Source organism: Helicoverpa zea, chromosome 28 (genome assembly GCF_022581195.2).
Source record: "Helicoverpa zea isolate HzStark_Cry1AcR chromosome 28, ilHelZeax1.1, whole genome shotgun sequence".
In the NCBI taxonomy this organism is placed as follows: domain Eukaryota; kingdom Metazoa; phylum Arthropoda; class Insecta; order Lepidoptera; family Noctuidae; genus Helicoverpa; species Helicoverpa zea.
In genome coordinates, this window is record NC_061479.1 from 5,523,083 (window position 1) to 5,542,866 (window position 19,784).

Sequence of the window (19,784 nt, forward strand, 5' to 3'; positions counted from 1 at the left end):
ATATATTCTTGCAAACGTGTCAACCTGTTTTTTTTAATACAGAGTTGTTAACGCTTATACATAGCACATGAAATTAAGTCATGACTAAAATGGATCCTGCAGGGGCTGCGGGATTGTTCGCGCGAGTTACCGCGGCGCTGGTACATAAAGGGCTTAAGAAGGAACACGATGGGTTTTAATCAGTAAGAGTCTGACGCTCCCTCACTCTGCACCCACAGCGGGAGGGGTCACCTGATGATTTCCCACCAAAGAAGAAAACAATATAAATTGGTTGTATTTACATACCGCAATCTTTAAATACCAAACTAAAAATTAATTCATGGCCGTTCCCAATATTGTCTATTGAACTAATTGCTAGAAAAGGGTTTTGACGTAAGCCTCATACGAGTAATATCAAATGCCTAGCTCTTATAAGCTTCTTCCTTCTGTTCTGTTCAAAATTTTATTTGGGGTCGGCGAACAAATACAAATATTGGGAACGTAAATTGAGGAATTGTGTAAAAGTAAATGAGGAAGAATTTCCCAACTTCTCTTTAAACACTGTAGAGGTTTTATTGCTCCTTGTTGCAAATAGGTATTATCAGAAATTATGCCCAGGAATGTTCAACCAGGCTCTTTCTCTTTCCCGTCTTCAAACAGTCACCACGCTACTCTTCTCGCGGTCATCATCTTCCCAACCAGCCAACGAGCCTTTTCCCAACTATGTTGGGGTCGGCTAACAGGCTAACCAGATGCAGCTGAGTGTTTTACAAGGAGCGACTGCCTATCTGATCTCCTCAACCCAGTTACCCAGGCAACCTAATAACCCATGATTAGACTAGTTGTCAGCCTTACTGGCTTCTGACTACCCGTAACGACTGCCAAAGATGTTCAATGACAGCCGGGACCTACAGTTTAACGTTCCATCCGAAACACAGTCATTGGTGTCTAAGATATACTTAGAAAGTACATACAAACTTAGACAGAAGAGTATGGAAGAAGAAAACATGCTGCGCCGACCACAAATAAATTGGAATACGGGCATAAGGATGAAATGACGAGATGAAAATACAATACCTAGAAACCTACAATGTGAAGCAGGGACAATTTTATCGATCCTTTATCTCAAGAAATAAGATAAAACCCAATTCAACAGTTTGCAGTTGTAAACACTAGATGTTTGTAGAAAAAATAAATAAAAAAATGTGAATCATAATGAATATCCGAACTCGATACGCTGGCGAACGTAAATATTGTGGTTTTGAGAATGAGGGAAGGGAAAAAGATTTTATCGATATGTGTGAAAATATCGATAGTTTTAATTTCTCATCTTTGAAACTTTCACAAAGCAGCTCGTGGAAGTTGGTGATTGATTCAATATTACCCGTGCATCCGAGAGCATGTTAATGTCGGTCCTGCGCCTGATCTCTCTACGGTCGTGTCGGATTGCTGTCCCATCGCGCTATGAGAGTGATGGAATAGTGAGTGCACCTGTGTCCAAGCAAATGCTCGTGCACTATAATATATCCTGCGCAGCTGGCTGATGTCCTCATAACAGCCACCGTGGCCGGAATCGGCCTTGTAAGTCATTATTATGTTGTCCTTAGATTTTTTAAATTCTTTCCAATAATCCTAATCCTTTCGAAGTGTTGGTTTTGACACAATTCTTCCTATCCAAATATCACGCACGTGACTAACTTTTAAAGGATATATATGTTACGGACCAAGTGATAAATTGGGCAGTATACATAATGCCCGGTCATTATGAAAAATGCCCAATATGAGAGCGCAATTTGATAATAATTATTCAAATAATCAAATTGACCGGGCACTATACATATTGCCCGTGATCTTTTGGGCAAAGTAATACAAACATATTTAATTTCAATTTTTTTATTGTTATTGCCATTTAACTTAAAATAAACTAAATATTAAACCACTTAAATAATCAGCCTCATGATTTGGATTAATTATGAAGGACTTCTGCCTTTTTTCATCAAATGACCCCCCGCTGTGGGTTAGCAGCGGTGAGGGTGTCAGACTCTTACTGACTGACCGTCGTGTTCTGTCGTAGGCCTTTTATGTACCAGGGCCGCGGTCTTTCGAACAATCCCTCAGCCCCGGCAGACCTTGGCCCTGATGGGCCCCGCTGGGGTTGCTGACATCTCTTTGAGGAGCGCGTGGAACAACGCGCGCCACCGACACGGGTCTGTTGCCTAAAAATAGACATGAGCGAGCCACCCGAACTCACCGCCCACAGACCCACGCCTACGGTGGCCGGGAGTCATCTCGCGACACCCGGCGCCCGTGGTCTACCTGGTCCAGCGCGGCGGCCCGGATGAGAGGTGCGAACTCTCTGACGTTCCGCCGCCTCCTTCTCGAGCATGACTGCTTCGCAGAAGGAGGCGACGGCATCCCATTCCCTGTCGCCGCCGCCTAAAGCCTCGACTAGGACCCGGCGGTGCTCTTCCCACGCAGGGCACTCCTGGACTGTGTGGTCCACCGTGTCCTCGGGGCTGTCCACACAGTGTTGACACCCGGGCGCCTCCTCACAAGGACTTCTGCCTTAAAAATCCACTATTTTTTGCATATAAATGTTAAGAATGGCTGTCTCTGATTGGTCAAAGCGTGTCACGCCATGCGTACTTCCCTCCCCGCCCTCGCTCCGCGTAATATATAGCTTTATTATCAAATTGCCCTACTGTCATGTAGCAATATAATAATGCCCGTGCAATGTGATAAATAATTAAGTTAAGATAGTTATTAATCACTTGGCCCGATAAAGCTAGACATTATTCATAATGCTCGGGCATTATTTATAATGCCCGAATTAATCACATGGTCCATAACATATACATTATACATATCTATATTCTGACATCGAACACTAAATACAAATAAGATATACTGCACACAATACTCATGAGAAATCTATCGACAAAACATCCAAAGCACAACACTAGCCTATTTAACAAAATTTACAAACAAACGAGCTCAAATTTCACAGCAAAGTCATACGTAGAATTCTTTCATTCATCATTACTCAGTAGACTGCGAGCTATGCGCTTAATATGTACACCAAAATTATTACTCTAATCGTTCTCTTTAAATCAGTTAACTGCAATTTCTTGGAAGCAGAAGTGAATTACCAAAAACCGAGATTAGAGAGAAATAACATTGTAAACAAAGGTGTTTGGGTTCGGAATAGATTAAAAGAAAATTTGTTCGATAAAGGCAGGATTGGAGATTTTATATTTCGCGAGAATTCGCTAGATGTGGACAATATATTGCAAAATAATTTCGATGCGTTCGGCGCGAATTATATGCAGGATTCTCCACTTGTTTCTGAATACGTTAAAAGGGCCAAAAGGGCGATTCGCCGTAAGTATTTTTTTGGTTTTTATACTTTTGTATGTGTCAAACGTAATCACATTAAATCATATCACATAGACTTAACGATATCCTAGGAGGACAAATCCATTCAGTGGTTTAGCCACAGGAGTCATTTTTCGTTTTCATAATTTACAACATCATGTATAAAGCAGTGTTTTATATCGCGTCTGTCAAACCTTAAATCAAATCACATATACTTTATGATATTCTATGACGAATTAAAAAAAAAAATAACCTAATCCATTAGGTGGTTTAGCCACAGGAATCATTTTTCGTTTTCATAATTTACAACATCATGTGTAAAGCAGAAAATATAGGGTATTGAATATTTTGTGCAATTGACAGCTGTCAGTTTTCAAAGAAAAAAACTTTTGTTCTGAGTGACTCATTAATGGTGTTCTAATACTCGCACATTTTTATTCTATTAAGTTAATTCGAATTTCTATTTTTTTTGCAAAGGTGTATTTATTATTTTCTTTGCGCTAAACGAAGTATATAAGCCATTATATTTCCGTATTTAATTTAATATGATAAGGTTTGACACACTTTTTATAGGGTCTCATATATAAACTCCGTATGCAATAATATAACATGTCTCTAGAAGTCGGTGGCAAAATAAACACAGTCAGGAGACTTTCAGACAACAACTTCTAGACCCATTTCAAAAGTATTGACTTTGTCCATTTCACTGTATTGTGATGTGGGTTTCTATGTTTCATAAAACAAATGGGTATTTTGTTCTATTGTCTTATAACTGCTTTCATACCAGAGATTTAATGGAGTTCATTATCATTACTTTTGGCTCTTTTTATAGGCCTTTTCATTTTAAGATATTCTTACAATTTACATATTCAATGATAATTTTACTCTTGGAGAAGGTATTCCTCTTATTTCTAAAATGTATAGTGAATTGTCGATAGTGAAGTGGCTATCTTTAAGTACCTTTAATGCAGTTTTAGACCATATTTTCTTTAAGCCCTTAAAATGCCATAATACCTTTAGTAGAATACAAATAAAAAAAAATCACCTTTCTGATAGTTTAGCATTTTTTATAATATAAATTGGTGTACGTAATAAAGAATATATGTTTGATGTAAACGACGTTCAAAAATTATTTAATCTTTCTAAAAAAATACTGCAATCTCTAGAAACTAACGTTACTACGTTAGTTTCTAAAGTATTTTCTTATCAATGTCAAGCACAAGAGTATGCGTGTTCGAAAGTGTGTAGCTAAAGTTTTGAAAACAATCTGTTTTTCAAGCAATTATTATCAAAAAATCTTCCGGCGTTTTTCTAAACTAGAAACAGATTGACTTACCAAACCTTTAGAATAACATATTGTAGATAGATAAAACAATATTTAACCGACTTCAAAAAAGGAGGTTCTCAATTTTATGTACCAAACAAGACTATGTAACTGAAAACAGAATTCTTCTTCGTTTCTTTTCATATTTGTTTAGAACACACTTATCCCAAAGAAATATAAAACAACGATTTAATTCTAGGCATACGAGAACAGCGTACTAGAAAGAGTTTGATAAAAAACTGCATCGGCAAAGGTTGCCAAAGCGTAACCCTTGAGGAACACCACGAACCAGCTCCCGAACCAATTAAACCAACCAGCGAACAGCGACCCACCTCAGTATTCAACGATTATCCATACGAAGTCGCCATCCTACTAAACAATAACAAAAATGAGTCACACACACATAAAAACGACACACACATCGAAAACAAAATCGATAGAAGCAACTATACTTTAACTAGAGAAAGATTCCATGAGCCAGAACGTTTTGCTATTGGCTCAGACATAAAAGACAATGACACTATTACTAAAAATACTACATCTCCAAAAAGAAGCATGAAATATGATTTTGAAACTGAGATAATTAAAAAATTTGAATTCACAGAAGACATTAATAAGACTCATGATAATAATGTACGTAATGACAGCAAAGTCATGGATAGGAATATATTTGATAAAGATAATACGGTGTGGCATCAGAACGCTCCTATACCTGATGTAAATGTTTACAAAGTTGTGCCTAAAGAACCACAGAAAAGCAAGCCAGTGACTGAAAGAGGTCTTATAAAAGTAATATCAATGTTGACGAAGACGTTTAAGAAGATTATGAAGCAACACAACGAAATAAAAGACATACATGGACGAATAAGCGATGTGAATGACGAATTTGTCAAAAACGCAGCTGTGATCACGAACAAATTTCAAGATTTCGATCTTAAATACTTGTATTTAATAAAGTTTCATGAGAAACTGAAACTTTTTGATGCCAAATTGGCAACCAAGCAGGATTACTTCAAAAATAAAGAACGAGAAATGGCGAGGAATTTCAAAGAATTTGAAAACCAGCAGAAGAAGTTTCTACAACAGCAGAGACAGTTTTATAACATACAGAAATTGATGTTAGCGCAGAACGAGAAGATAAACTTGAAGCAAAATCTAATAGCAAAAACACAAAGCGAAATATCGCACAGACAGAACAATTTCGCTAGAATACTGAAGAAGGCAAAACAGCTCTACGTAGAAAGTAGGAACCCTATAATAACGAAACTAAGTTCAAGTATAGTGAAGGCTAATCACTTGCCCATGAAAACTGAACCAATGTCTCCCGTCACTAGTACATCAACCCCACCACCAGAATCAGTAAAAATAAACCTATTTTCAATCCCAGTTTCAAACAAAATTGAAAACCAAGACGATTTGATACTTAAAGAAAAAGATGAACAAACAATAGATGATTTAGTCTACAAATACTATTTTAATAACACGTTCATTGATAATTTAATGAAGAATAATGTTCTAACAAGTGTTATGGGTAATTCTGAAAGTACAGGACATCCTCGGAACGTTAAAAATAAACGTAATGAACTAGAAACTACAATATTACTGCCTGTTTTTGAATCCAATGATTCTCAAGCATTTGTTACTAAAGAGAGAGAAAGGAGATGGATTAACCATCATTCTAGACATAAGAATAGGAGGAGGGATCGTGGCAAGACAACTATAGCAACTATAGTTAATGCTACAGATACTAAGCTTATTCGAAAAAAGGTTTTGAAAAATGTACTGGTGTTAGAAACAACGAAAGCGCCAAAGGAATCAAAGGAAGCGAAAGATACTAAAATGTTTAACGATCCTTTCTCAACAATGGCGACGAATTTCTGCAATGAAATTCATCAAAATTTGAATCCGCAGATGTTGAGGTGGTGCGTGGAAAAGGCTTTGAGGCGGCTGCAGTTTCTTGGTAAGTTTTTTTTCTATATTTACTTTAATTATATCATTACACTTGTGTATGTAATGATCTTTGTACATAACCGCTAGATTTTCAGAATATGTATGTAAAACAGACGACTTAAAAATGTACCTTCCGTAAATGCCCGTCCTGATCTCTCCCCGGTCGTATCGAATTGGCACCCCATCGGGCTATGAGAGTGAAGGAATAGTGAGTGCACCTGTGTCCAAGCAAATGTGCGTGCACTATAATATGTCTTTCACTGGTTGCTCTCCTTAGAAAGATTGATTAGTCATGACTGACAATCTGGACGCCATTGCAAACATTACAAAAACAATAAAACCTTAATTTTCAGATATGAAAACGCTACCAGCTTCAATGGCCTCGCCCACAACGCCAGCCCCAAAACCGGTTAATGTGCCATCGAATACCAAACTCAACCGATTGTTCACTATTTACCCTAAGAAAGTAACTTCAACGCCAAAGTTAACTCCACTTACTAAGGTTAATAGTACCTCTGCTGTTAGTACTGTAGCTGTTACTAAAACAACTGGTAAGTATTCTATATCCTATCCATCTGTTGGTTCATTTACTAGGGATAGGAAATTGACATCAGTCTTATCTTAAAGTCATCCTATGTAGACTTTTATGGAGCTAATGTCAAAATTATGTATAGGAATTGGAGAACGGCCGTTAAGGTGGTTTACAATTCAAATATCTTGGATCCAATGTTACTTCTTTTAACTTTCATAAGCATTTATATACACATACATAGCTTCTGACAGCAGTTTTACCCGGTGGAAACCACCCACACCTGAAGTAAAAAAGCTTATGCCCTTTTTTAGGCCATAGACTACATATGTGTGAACTTTCATTCAATTCGATTTAGCAGATTTACCTTGAAGCTGCGACAACCCGAGTTACTGTCTCATGTATTTTAGAAAACCTATTTAGTGTCAATTTGCCTGACTCCTCTCTTACTATTAACCTTCTTCTTTATTTTAGAATGTATTAATATGTCTTCCTTTGTTTTCAGCTCCACCGATTACACAATCTTCAACGACAGATGGGACCACAATGATTTCTTCCACAACTGACGATACTTCCATAACTGAAGCAGATATAGCGGCATTCTTTCCAGGTTGGTTCAAAATAATATCAAACCTGTAAAAGCAACTCCATCGAACTCAAACTTGGCTTGTGTGAAATTTGGCTGTAACTCAGCACTTTTTGAAGGTCAAAAATTTACAAAAGATCGCCCTCAAATCACCCACTCTTCATCACTTTCCATGTGTTTTTGCTGAGAAGAAGAAGTTAGTGGCATTCCTATTCTTTGTTCCCAGTGTCTTTATAAGTATTTATTAATCGGCATCGTTCTTGTACCCTTATCCTAATTTTATAGGTGGTTGGTGCAGGATTCCTCTTCTATACTTTAAAAAAAAAAAAAAAAAAAAAAAAAAAAAAAAAAAAAAAAAAAAAAAACAGTTACCCGGCCAACTCATTACCCCTTTTTAAGACTGGTTGTCAGACTTTCTGGCTTCTGATTACCTGTGACGACTGCCAAAAAATATCAAATCACAATTACAATACCTATAATGATACAAACTTCAAATGAACTATAAAAAATACTACAATACTTTACATTCCAAGTATTTAAGTGTTTCACAATACGGGCTCGTCATATCAAAACAAAATCGAGTGTCAATTCGACGAAACAATTAAAAATCAGCCCATTGGAATTTACAATCGGAAGACAACACAACAACGAAATAAGAATGGAATGATTACAATATTTTATTTGTATTTATTTTGATTACAATATCACTAAGTAAACAAAGAACAATGCCCACTTCTCATACATTTAAAAAGCTGATAGTAAAAGTAAATGTACTAAATAGAGCTATGAGAGAGTATGTAGTAAATAGAGCTATAAGATTTAGTAGATTTTTTTTTACTGCCTCGTTGGTCTACTGGTCGCAAGCGCGGCTGCCGAAATCGCTTTATGGGTTTTCTTAAACTTTCACAAAGCAGCCCGTAGTCTGGAACTTGGTGATTGTTTCACCCGTGCATCGGAGAGCACGTAAATGTCGGTCCTGCGCCTGATCTGTCTCCGCGAGTGTCGGCGTGCCTGTGTCTGCGCAAATGCTGTGCACTATTTGTCCTGCGCAGCTGGCTGATCTCTTCAGCCGTATTGGCCAACAAATGATATCATGTTAAAATTGTAATGTATGAACTTCTGGATTAAACATGTTATGAAACATGTTAACCTTTGGATCTGGGCGATCTTTTGATCCAATCACGGGTGTGACACGGTGGTTTAGTCAGTTTTTTTTTTTTTTTTAATATTTTTTTCTTTTTTTTCAGACAACGAGGAATTAGAATCGAATTTGAAACAATTTGGTAAGCATCAATTACTAATATTATACTAATCTCGAATTATTCAATTACAATCTCCAATACCCGCCACGCCACGCCTTGGCACGCCTCGGCAAACGTAGTGTAGGACGTCCTCAGGCACGGTGGAGTGATGACTTGTGCAAGACGGCTGGCAGGAGCTGGATGCGAGAAGCCGAAAATCTACCTCAGTGGCGTGCACTTGGAGAGGCCTATGTCCAGCACTGGACTGCGATAGGCTGATGATAAATCTCCAATAATTCTACGTCAGAGGCCGTCAGGCGGTTCCGGTTAGACTGGAAGCCGACCCCAACATAGTTGGGAAAAAGGCTCGGAGGATGAAGCCGTCAGGCGGTTTGTGAAAATCTGGCACTAGGATGTTTTGTGATAAGATGAAGAATTACTCATGATGAAGTAATTTCAAATTATATTTATATTTTCAGATATTAAACCGGATAACGAAGGAAATGTCTATTACGAAGGCAGTGTCCACGCCAGTGAAATAGGTAACACATATAATATATCTATAATATTAATATAATAAATAGGTAACATTATTTTGTTTGTTTTTTTGATTGTTCCCCAAGAGTTCGCGCACAAAAAAAAATCGTGACTTCAATCAAAGTTTTTAGTTGGTCCGATACCGGGCAAATACCTGATCATCTTCCTACTGATTTATGAATCGGCTGACCAAAAGTTTGTAGTGTGCGCGAGCTCCTAATATGATATGATGTGATATAAGTGTGAATATGAAACATGACCATTTCTATTTCATACCGCGAAAAAAAAAATTAAAAATAACTTTAACTAACCCACCCTGAAAACTAAAAGAGCCTTTTTATCGTCCCCCGTGCAGGCTGCGGCCTACATCCTTGACAGTCGTTACGGGTAGTCAGAAGCCAGTAAGTCTGAAGCCAGTCTTACCAATTGGGTTGCCCGGGTAACTGGGTTGAGGAGGTCAGATAGGCAGAAGAGGCCGCAGCCCACACATCATCAGCCTAGAATTTTCCAAACTATGTTAGGGTCTTCCAGTCTAACCCATGCAGCTAAGTACCAGTGTTTCACAAAGAGCGACTGCCTATCTGATCTCCTCAACCCAGTTACCCGGGCAACCCAATACCCCTTGGTAAGACTGGTGTCAGGCTTACTGGCTTTTGACTACCCACTGACCGAATCATATACCATTAACTACCTATATGTGATAGGATTTAAAGTGATGAGGTTTGACACCCGATATCTTTTATTTCCACAGTTGACAGTGAGAGTCAAGGCATGGATGATATAATGCCAGGTCTTGAGAGCAACTCGAAGGTCGAAATGGATCCCCTAGCTTTTGATATCCAAGCTCAGAGACGGGCGTTTGTCAGAAAGTGAGTATTTTCAAAATCAAACGTCATTTATTCAAAGTAGGCTGCAAATCAGCACTTTTCGAACGTCAGAAATTAACAAAAGACAGCCCCCAAAACGCCCACCCTTCACCACTTCCTATGTGTTTTTGCTGGGAAGAAAAAGTGGCCCACCAATACATTTTCTACGCTCTCTGGGTCAAGGGGATTAAACTCTATAAAAATTTGAGTAGTCCTAATACTTATGAGGATTATTGTATATAATTACCCAAATACTTCATCATCATCATCATCATCATCATCTCAGCCATAGGACGTCCACTGCTGAACATAGGCCTCCCCCTTAGATCTCCACAGATACCTGTTAGAGGCGACCTGCATCCAGCGTCGACGGCGACCTTTATAAAGTCGTCGACCCCAATGGTCGACCCAAATACTTACATAGATATATTACATCTTCGTTTCCAAGTTCACTGACAATCTTACGTCAGTTTTCTTATAAGAACTGTTTACAATATTGATAGCAGGCAGTTGTTTTTAGAAATCTTTTGTTGGATGAAAATGTTTTTCATGTTTCAAAGTAAACAGTGGTTTGAGAAGAATGGTTATTTATATTGTTGGTGAAGTTGGGCTTTAGAAATCAGGGTGGGTTTTTGTATTTTAGTCTTCTTCTTCTTAGCGTTTATCCCGTCTTGTGACGGGGTCCGCTTTCCGTATCTTCTTCTTCCACTTCTCTCTATCCTGGACATCTTCCTCTTCGAGTTCGCAGATTTTCATGTCTTGTTTTTGTCTTTTAGTATGTGTAGAAATTTAAAAGTTAGCGGGAGTGACCAATTTTTAAAAGGGTTGGTTTCGGAACCCTAAAGATTTAAAAAATTTTCTCACTGTTGGGATGCTACACTATCCCGGATGGCATAGGCTATATTTTATAATAGAAGCATGAATTAAAATATATATTTTCTCTTGTTACAGATTGAACGAGAAAATCAAAAAGTCTCTAGGTTGATTAACAAGCCGTTTGTAGGCGAAAACTAATCGAATTGCTAATTTTAAATTAATTTAAATGTTAACTTAAAAATAATGCAGTCGCTAAATTATTATAATTTTTGTACTTATTTATACGAGATAGACAAATAATTGTGAAGATTTTTGAAATTTTAATGGCTGCAAATGCCCTCTCTTGGTAGGAAAGCCAACATCATCTGCCGAGCCTTTTCCCAACTATGTTGGGGTCGGCTTCCAGTCTAATCGAATGCAGCTGTGTACCACTGTGCCACATGGAGCAACTGCCTATCTGACCTACTCAACCCAGTTACCCGGGCAACCCAATACCCCTTGGTAAGACTGGTTGTCAGACTTTCTATATTCTAAGTACCCGTAACGACTGCCAAAGATGTTCACATGGTAAGTGGGCCCCATTTTATGTGCCTTCCGAAAAACATGGGAACTACATCCTAATGATAATCAGGTCCTCTTGGTTCCTGTAGGGGACCAAATAGGAGAGACACGAGACCGAATCCATCATCTCCCGACCCTTTTCCCAACTATGTTGGGGTCGGCTTCCAGTTTAACCGGATGCGGCTGAGTACCAGTGCTTTACAAGGAGCGACTGCCTATCTGAACTCCTCAACCCAGTTACTCGGGCAACCACGAGATCGAATTCAAAATCATATTAACAGCACACCACAAACTTTGAGTCGGCCGACAGTTTGTTTGGGCTCATAAATCAGTATGAAGATGAATGGTAGTACGCACATTACAAAGATCAGGTATTTAGCCGGTATCAGACCGACTGAAAACTTTGATTGGAATCAGGATTTTCTTTGAATATTTTTTTGCATTCTATAGTGTGCGGGTGCTGTAAAGGGCCCAATTTTATTCGCAATATAAACTTCCATTTTTTTAGACAACTGTTTTATTTGAAAATTTAACGTAAGATCATAGTTAACAATTGTTTTAAGAAAAGTGAGGTTTATGTTGTCGGAGAAATTGGCCTGAGAGGTTTTGAATGTTTCAAAATATGTTGAAACTATGATTATTTTTTTGTTATGTGAAGCAATAGTGAACAAAAATGCAATTATATTGTTAATAACATTCTTATGAAAATATTTGGATTAATAAATGTAATGCATAATATTATATTATATGTTGTTTTTTTTTGGTAGGTACCTTATGTTTTGTTGAAAATATAGCTATCATGAAAATATCTGACTAAAATTTGTGATGGGAAATCATCAAATGACTCTCCCGCTGCGGGTGCAGCGTGAGGGAGTGTCAGACTCTTACTGACTAAAACCCACCATGTTCCTTCTTAAGCCCTTTATGTACCAGCGCCGCGGTAACTCACGCGAACCATCCCACAGCTCCGGCAGAAGACCTAATACCTTATACATCACCTGAGTTCGATTTGTCATCAGAACTCAGAGCGTGTGCAAAATTTCATCCTAATCGAAGACCGGGAAGTGGGTCAAATTAAGATTCCAAGATTTTATTTATTTATTTACTAGCTTTTGCCCGCGACTTCGTACGCGGATCCTGTCCCTTATGCCAGCGACTATGGGGTCAGCAAAATCAAAGATCTGAATAGTCGCAATAGACGTGACCATAGGGATAAAAGTAGTGATTCTAATTAGTCCGCATTTGAGTTGTGTGTGGCAAAAATACTACACGTATTATAACGTAAAAAAACATTTAATAGATGACAAAGTCGTGGTGACTTAGTGGAATTCGTGGTTTAGTGGGTAGAGAACCAATCTCTCAAGTATGAGCGTGCGTCTTTGATTCCAGGTCTGGCAAGTGCCTGCCAATGCAACTTTTCTAAGTTCGTATGTAGGTACTTTCTACGTATATTTTGGATACCAATGACCGTTATTTGGAGGGGATGTTAAACTGTAGGTTCCGACTGTCATTGAACATTCTTGGCAGTCGTTATGGGTAGTCAGAAGCCAGTAAGTCTTACCAAGGGGTATTGGGTTGAGCGGGTAACCGGGTTGTGGAGGTCAGATAGGCAGTCGCTCCTTGTAAAACACTGGTACTCAGTTGCATCGTGACTGGAAGTCGATCCTAACATAATTGGGACAAAGGCTCTTGAGATAATAACGACAATAATAATGAGATATAGGCACCGCAGGACATCTGAGGCTGATGACGGGGAGTAGCGACCCCGCGGGGCTATATATACTGAGTTCTCCAGGGAGTGTATGTAGTAATAGACGTCAGTGCTTGACAACAACTGATTTATTCATATAAAAACTCATTACACAACAACTCCCCTTTTAAGAACATAACACACATACACTTACCGGTCGGAGTGACCCATGACGGGGGAAGGTCTCACGCCTCTGGCTTGGCTTGGCCGTCCAGAGTGGAGTCGCTAGAGCAGGATTAGTAGCCCTGCTGAGGGTAGGTGCCTCATGGTAAGCACAGGGAGCGCGTAATCTGCGTTTAAAGTCCGCCGAGGTATCCTCACCCTTTGAATTACAAAATAATAATGAGATATAACACAACAAAGTCGGAGAGTGGGGGTTCGTGACGCCACGTCTTGGTATGTAAAATTTGTACTAAGCAGTAACTTAACACGAAATTCAAGCGTTGTTGTATCTTCGTTATTATTTGTTTGTGAGAGAGAGAAAAGAAAAATACGTGTCCATTATTTTAGGGTTATCTAAAAGACGGACTAATTACTTTTTTTGATTCACCATACCTATTTCATAACATTCATTTCTATACATTTCAAGTGTAGTATTGCTCTTGAAGTTCCACATCAGGTGTTCCAGATCTTCGATGTTTATACGTCAATAGAGAGTGCTTATCAGATTGAACCACTTTTGCTAAAACGTCATATCTTCATATGCTTCATATAGTCTAGCAGGGCTCCTGGAGTTCCACATCAGGTGTTTTACATCTTCAATTTTTATAAGTCAACAGAGAGTGCTTATCAGATTGAACAACTTTTGCTAAAACGTTATACCTCTATATGCTATAGTCTAGCTGGGCCCCTGGAGTTCCACATTAGGTGTTTTAGATCTTCAATTTGTATAAGTCAATAGAAAGTGCTTATCAAATTGAACAACTGTTGCTAAAACGACATACCTGTATATGGTACAGAGAAGCTGGGCTCTTGGGGTTCCACATCAGGTGTTCCAGATCTTCAAATTTATTATCTCAGCTGAAAATGCTCATCAAATGAAACAATTTTTGCCACGGCACCATATTTGTATCTCTTATAGTTTTATTGGTCTGTTGGAGTTCTGCATCAGGTCTTCAAGTTTCGAAGATAAACTATAGCCTATATGTTGACCAGGCCTAATACTGATACAACAAAGAAAAAATCATTGAAATCCGTTCAGTAGTTCGGAAGATTAGCGTGTACAAACAAACAGACATACAGACATACAGACATACAGACATACAGACATAATTTTTTTTTTGGATTTGTGCTCCATTACTGTTCCTAAACCCCACCCAATTATTATTTTTTTAATATATTCAATGTACAGACACAGTTTTTTTACAGATTTATTATATGTATAGATATAGATATAGATTTATACTTTATGTACAAAATAGGTACATTGGCGGACTTAATGCCTCAAGGCATTCTCTACCAGTCAACCATCGGGTTAAAGGGAGAGAATAAATAGGTAGTACAAAAGAAAAAGAGAAAGTCATGAATAGATATGAATAAAAACATAATACAATACATAAATACTCAATACATAATAATATATATATACAACGTTATTTTTTGTTTATGCGAAACCTGATACACCTATCTAGTATTTTTATGTAAAGAATCTATGTACGAAATTTCAAAACCGTATCATGAAAAATCACAAAGTTATATGCTTGTTAAGTTACGGGACTGTCCGTAAAAATACATAATCACCACAAAACGCACACATGCCGCGCAACGCGTAGCACTGTGCGCTCGCGCCCGCTATGAACTCGCTGTGACCTTTGTTGTGCGAGAATAAATACCTATCTGTGGTGTCCAACATTCAAAGTTTTTTAGATAATTTTGGGAAAAAATATAACATGGTGTAAAAACTATTGGAATCGATTCAGTTACTGATTCTGAAAAAACTATATTCAGGTTTCGCACAAACAAAAAATAACGTTGTTTATATATTATACATACAACATAAAAATAAAATATAAAATCAATAAGAGTGACGACGACTCAATTAGGTAAAGAGTTTAAATAATGATGGCGAACTTTACGCTTAAAGGAATACTTACTGGGTGCCGTTTTTTAGATTTTCTTACCTACATAGTTTTACAAGTGAAGCAAGTAATTTTTTGACGCTTGATTCCAATGGTATGCAACACTGTGACGCACACAAATATTTCTTCTGGTGTACTCGCTCTAGCAAACAGTAACAAACGCTATGTTTGCGAAAACCACGGAGGAAGGAAAAATAATAGAGATGCCACAAGGTAGGTAGGTCACCTTCTTATAGGTAAAAAGAGCGTGATCAGTTACTAGAACTAGCGAAGCATTCGGGTTCCTCGTCAAATCAAACCAATCCGTCAAAGACTTATCTTGATTGATTGGTGATTTTATTTTAAAAATAGTTTCATAAAAGGCGTGTATGGGCGGAGCTAGTAACGTTCCTCGTCCCCCTCGCCCCACATGTTGTCGCGCTACTTTCTTAGGAGATTTTATGACATCTCCGCTATTCATTTTGTTCTCCGGGGCGCGAACAAATCCTACTATCCTACTAATATCCTACTATCCTACTAATATCCTAATATCCTACTAATATCCTACTATCCTACTAATATCCTACTATCCTACTAATATCCTAATATCCTACTAATATCCCACTATCCTACTATCCTACTAATATCCCACTATCCTACTAATATCCTACTATCCTACTATCAATCTAATACATACCTACACATTGTTATTCTTTCAAATCTCTCAATTGGAAAACGTTCATTGTTTTGCACATAAAGTGTCAACAAGTAAATAACCTATTCAAAATCGAAGCATTGGAGCGGAGCATTCAAGCTATGTTTCTACTGTAATTGAAATTAACATTATAATGGAGACCAACAGTAAATTTTTAGGTTAGGTACCTGTATCTACTTACATACTTGCATTGCGAAACAAATATTAGATTTTTACGTAATCAATATTAAATAAAGTAGGTACAGTCAACTTCAGGTCAGTGGTAACAGTTTTATAGAAAAATCGCACTTATTACTATTGAGTTAAGGTGCATGACAGTTACCACTAATGTGCAGTTTACTGTACTACTTGTGACCTACAACAGGTAGCAGACATGTACAGGACATATATGTCCATACAAGTATGGATTAAATCGAAAAAGGGCCATAAGCCAAGTTTATAAACTATTCTTAAAAACCAGAAGCAGGTTTGTGTAACGAGGAAATAACAAACAATAGTTTTAACCAAATGTTACCACTGGCAGCTGATACTATATTTTTTTAGATTTTTTAAAAGTACATTCGTCTACTTACCCTGATGTTGCTGAGCCCTAACAGGGAGTCCACGATTATTCGTACCATTAAACCCTGTGTATATACCACTAGCTTCTGCCAGCGGTTTCACCCGCATCCCGTAGGAACCTCTGCGTGAACCCGGATAAAAAGCCTAGCCTGTAGCCTTCCTCGATAAATGGGCTATCTAACACTGAAAGAATTTTTCAAATCGGACCAGTAGTTTCGGAGATTAGCGCGCGCGTTCAAACAAACAAACAAACAAACTCTTCAGCTTTATAATATTAGTATAGATTTATAAAACTCGTGAAAAGCAAATAAAGAATAAATATAAATATTTTACGAGGGTTACAGTTTACAGTTACAGTTACAGCCTTTATTATATCGTCCCACTGCTGGGCTGCGGCCTCCTCTCACACGGAGAAGGATTGAGCGTTAATCACCACGTGCGAGAGATGCGGGTTGCTGATTTCAGACTTTACAGTCCAGATTTCCTCAAGATGTTTTCCTTCACCATTTTTACAGCCATTGGTGTCTAAGATGTACTTAGAAAGTACATACAAACTTAGAAAAGTTGCATTGGTACTTGCCTGACCTGAAATCGAACCCGCGCACTCATACTTGAGAGGTTGGTTCTTTACCCACTAGGCCACCACGACTTTTATATTACTTTCGAGGATATCCCCTTTATATAACTACAGTCCATCCGGATTTGTTTTCCTTTAAAACTGAAGTTAGGTAGGTACTTAGAAAACGTGCAAAACTTTCTACAATTTCGATATTCTTACCTACGCACAATTATTCAAAATTTAAAGCAAAATTATTACAATAATATCTAGTGACAGTCGACATGGTTAGGAAGAATGTTACTTGTAATATGACGGCAGATAGAAGAGTATGGAAGAAGAAAACATGCTGCGCCGACCCCAAATAAAATTGGGATAAAAGCAGGACGATGATGATGATGAATATTTTGTAAAAAATCTGAAATTATGTATATTTGGTTATTATCCTAACTTGAACCTATGTTAATTTATTTCAGACTAGCTTTCGCCCGCAGTTTCACCCGCGTCCCGTAGACGGATGGTGACAATCTATATACAACTATCCTAAAACCTTCTCCCGGGTCTAAGTTACCTCCCCTCTAATTTTCAGCCAAATCGGTCAAGCCGTTTTCATGTTATGTCGTGACAACGGAAAGCGGGTTTCATTTTTATATATACAGAAGATAAGATGAACAAAAATAAACAAATAATAAACAAATTTAATAACCTAAAAAACACGCTAGTCATATAATGTCATCAGAACTCAGAGCGTGTGCAAAATTTCGTCCTAAACGAAGACCGGGGTTGGTCAAATTAGTATTCCAAGATTTTCTTACATACAATACATAGTTACGAGTGAAGCTAATATAAACGTGTTGAAAACGTACCTATGTGCTAGATTTTAAACGTTGTCACCGTGAAAATTCTATCAGAATTCGCACGAAACTAGGGAAATAGCCAACACTTTTAATCAAGGTCAATTTTCATGCCAACAATACCAAAAAAATCTATTTTTTTACTTCGGAATCAATAGCAATTCTTATCGTTGTAAAATTTGACCCTTTTTCCTTTGGAAAAGATTAAAAGATAAAAGAGTTTTTTGCGATAACGCCTTTTGTTTATGAAATCTTTTCCACTCGTGGCTAAAGCTCCTGCCTTTAAGGACGTTCCAATTGTAAGTATGAACAAGCATTATTTTTTAACATTAGTTTTACGTTAGTCTACGTGGTCTAAACTGTGGTGTAACTAAATTTTAAAAGGTCATGTAAAATGATAAAATCAACAGCCTATATACTTGTATATACTTGACTATAAAACAACGCTTTTTGAACGTCATATTGCAAAAAAAACAGCCCCCAAAACACCCACCCTTCCACCACTTCCTGTTTTTGCTGGGAAAAAGCTTGCTCATCTCTTCAGCCATATTGCTGAAAAAGCATTAAAACAAAGTTTCGGATTCGTCTGGTCAAAGCGTGAGAGTAGGTTTGGAATATTACTCGCACAAACCTGTTATATTCATTCCATGGACTCAACTAAGTAAAACGCTGCAGCCGCGGAAAACCTCAAGCGGCACAAATATGTAAACCTCAACGGCAATTGCATTTTTGAGCCGTTTGGGGTTGTAACCCTGGGACCATGGGGCCCAAGTGCCCACAGACTCTTTCGAGAAATTAGTAAGCGATTAGTGGAGTCCACTCGTGACCAAAGGGCTGGCCTATACTTCGGTGAAAGGATATGCATTGCCATCCAGCGTGGCAATGCAGCCAGCCTTTTGGGCACGATCCCAGCTGACAGCGATGCGGATGAATATTTTGATACTTACTTAGTTTTAATATTTCCCTATAATAAGATCATTTTACTAAGTAAAAATGGTTTGGAACCTAACGAATTCAGACAATAAGTAGCCTGTAAACATCCCTGTAATAACTACATTGAAATGAATTTCATTACCATGCTACCCGGGGATGGTGTAGCCCCCAATCCAGCCAACTAAGATATTAGAAGATTTCTATCTTCCCAACAATGAAAAAAAAAAATTATTCGGTTCAGTAGTTTCAAAACCGTTTGGGACAAGTAAACAAAAAAACCTCTTCAGCATAAAAAAAAATGAAACCTTGAAATCTTTTTAACCGACTTCCCAAAAAGGAGGAGGTTCTCAATTCGTTTGAATCTTTTTTAAATTGTGCTATTGTGCTGGCATGTTAACAAAAACTATGTAAAAATAAAACAATGGATGGATGGAAAATCTAAGAGCGATTGTAACCGTTTTGTGACCAAAAGTTTTCATAAACAAATGCTTATAATGCATTCACTTTCTTGTCAAGTGCCCATAGGTTTCATACAATTGGATAAATAAGGAATTCCACCATACTATTTACCAAGCGTTAGTTTTCGTTAAACAC

The 19,784-nt window shown here is 37.8% G+C and overlaps 1 protein-coding gene across 1 annotated transcript; it reads left to right on the top strand.

The window, feature by feature from the left end:
* The first annotated feature begins 3,050 nt into the window (after nt 1-3,050).
* Nucleotides 3,051-18,339, top strand: LOC124643652. The gene is made up of 9 exons (XM_047182670.1): nt 3,051-3,360; nt 4,878-6,638; nt 6,982-7,179; nt 7,663-7,767; nt 8,991-9,026; nt 9,464-9,526; nt 10,273-10,390; nt 17,161-17,190; nt 18,315-18,339. Exons 1-9 carry the CDS (start codon nt 3,051-3,053, stop codon nt 18,337-18,339), a joined length of 2,646 nt encoding a protein of 881 aa, XP_047038626.1.
* The last annotated feature ends 1,445 nt before the right edge of the window (nt 18,340-19,784 follow it).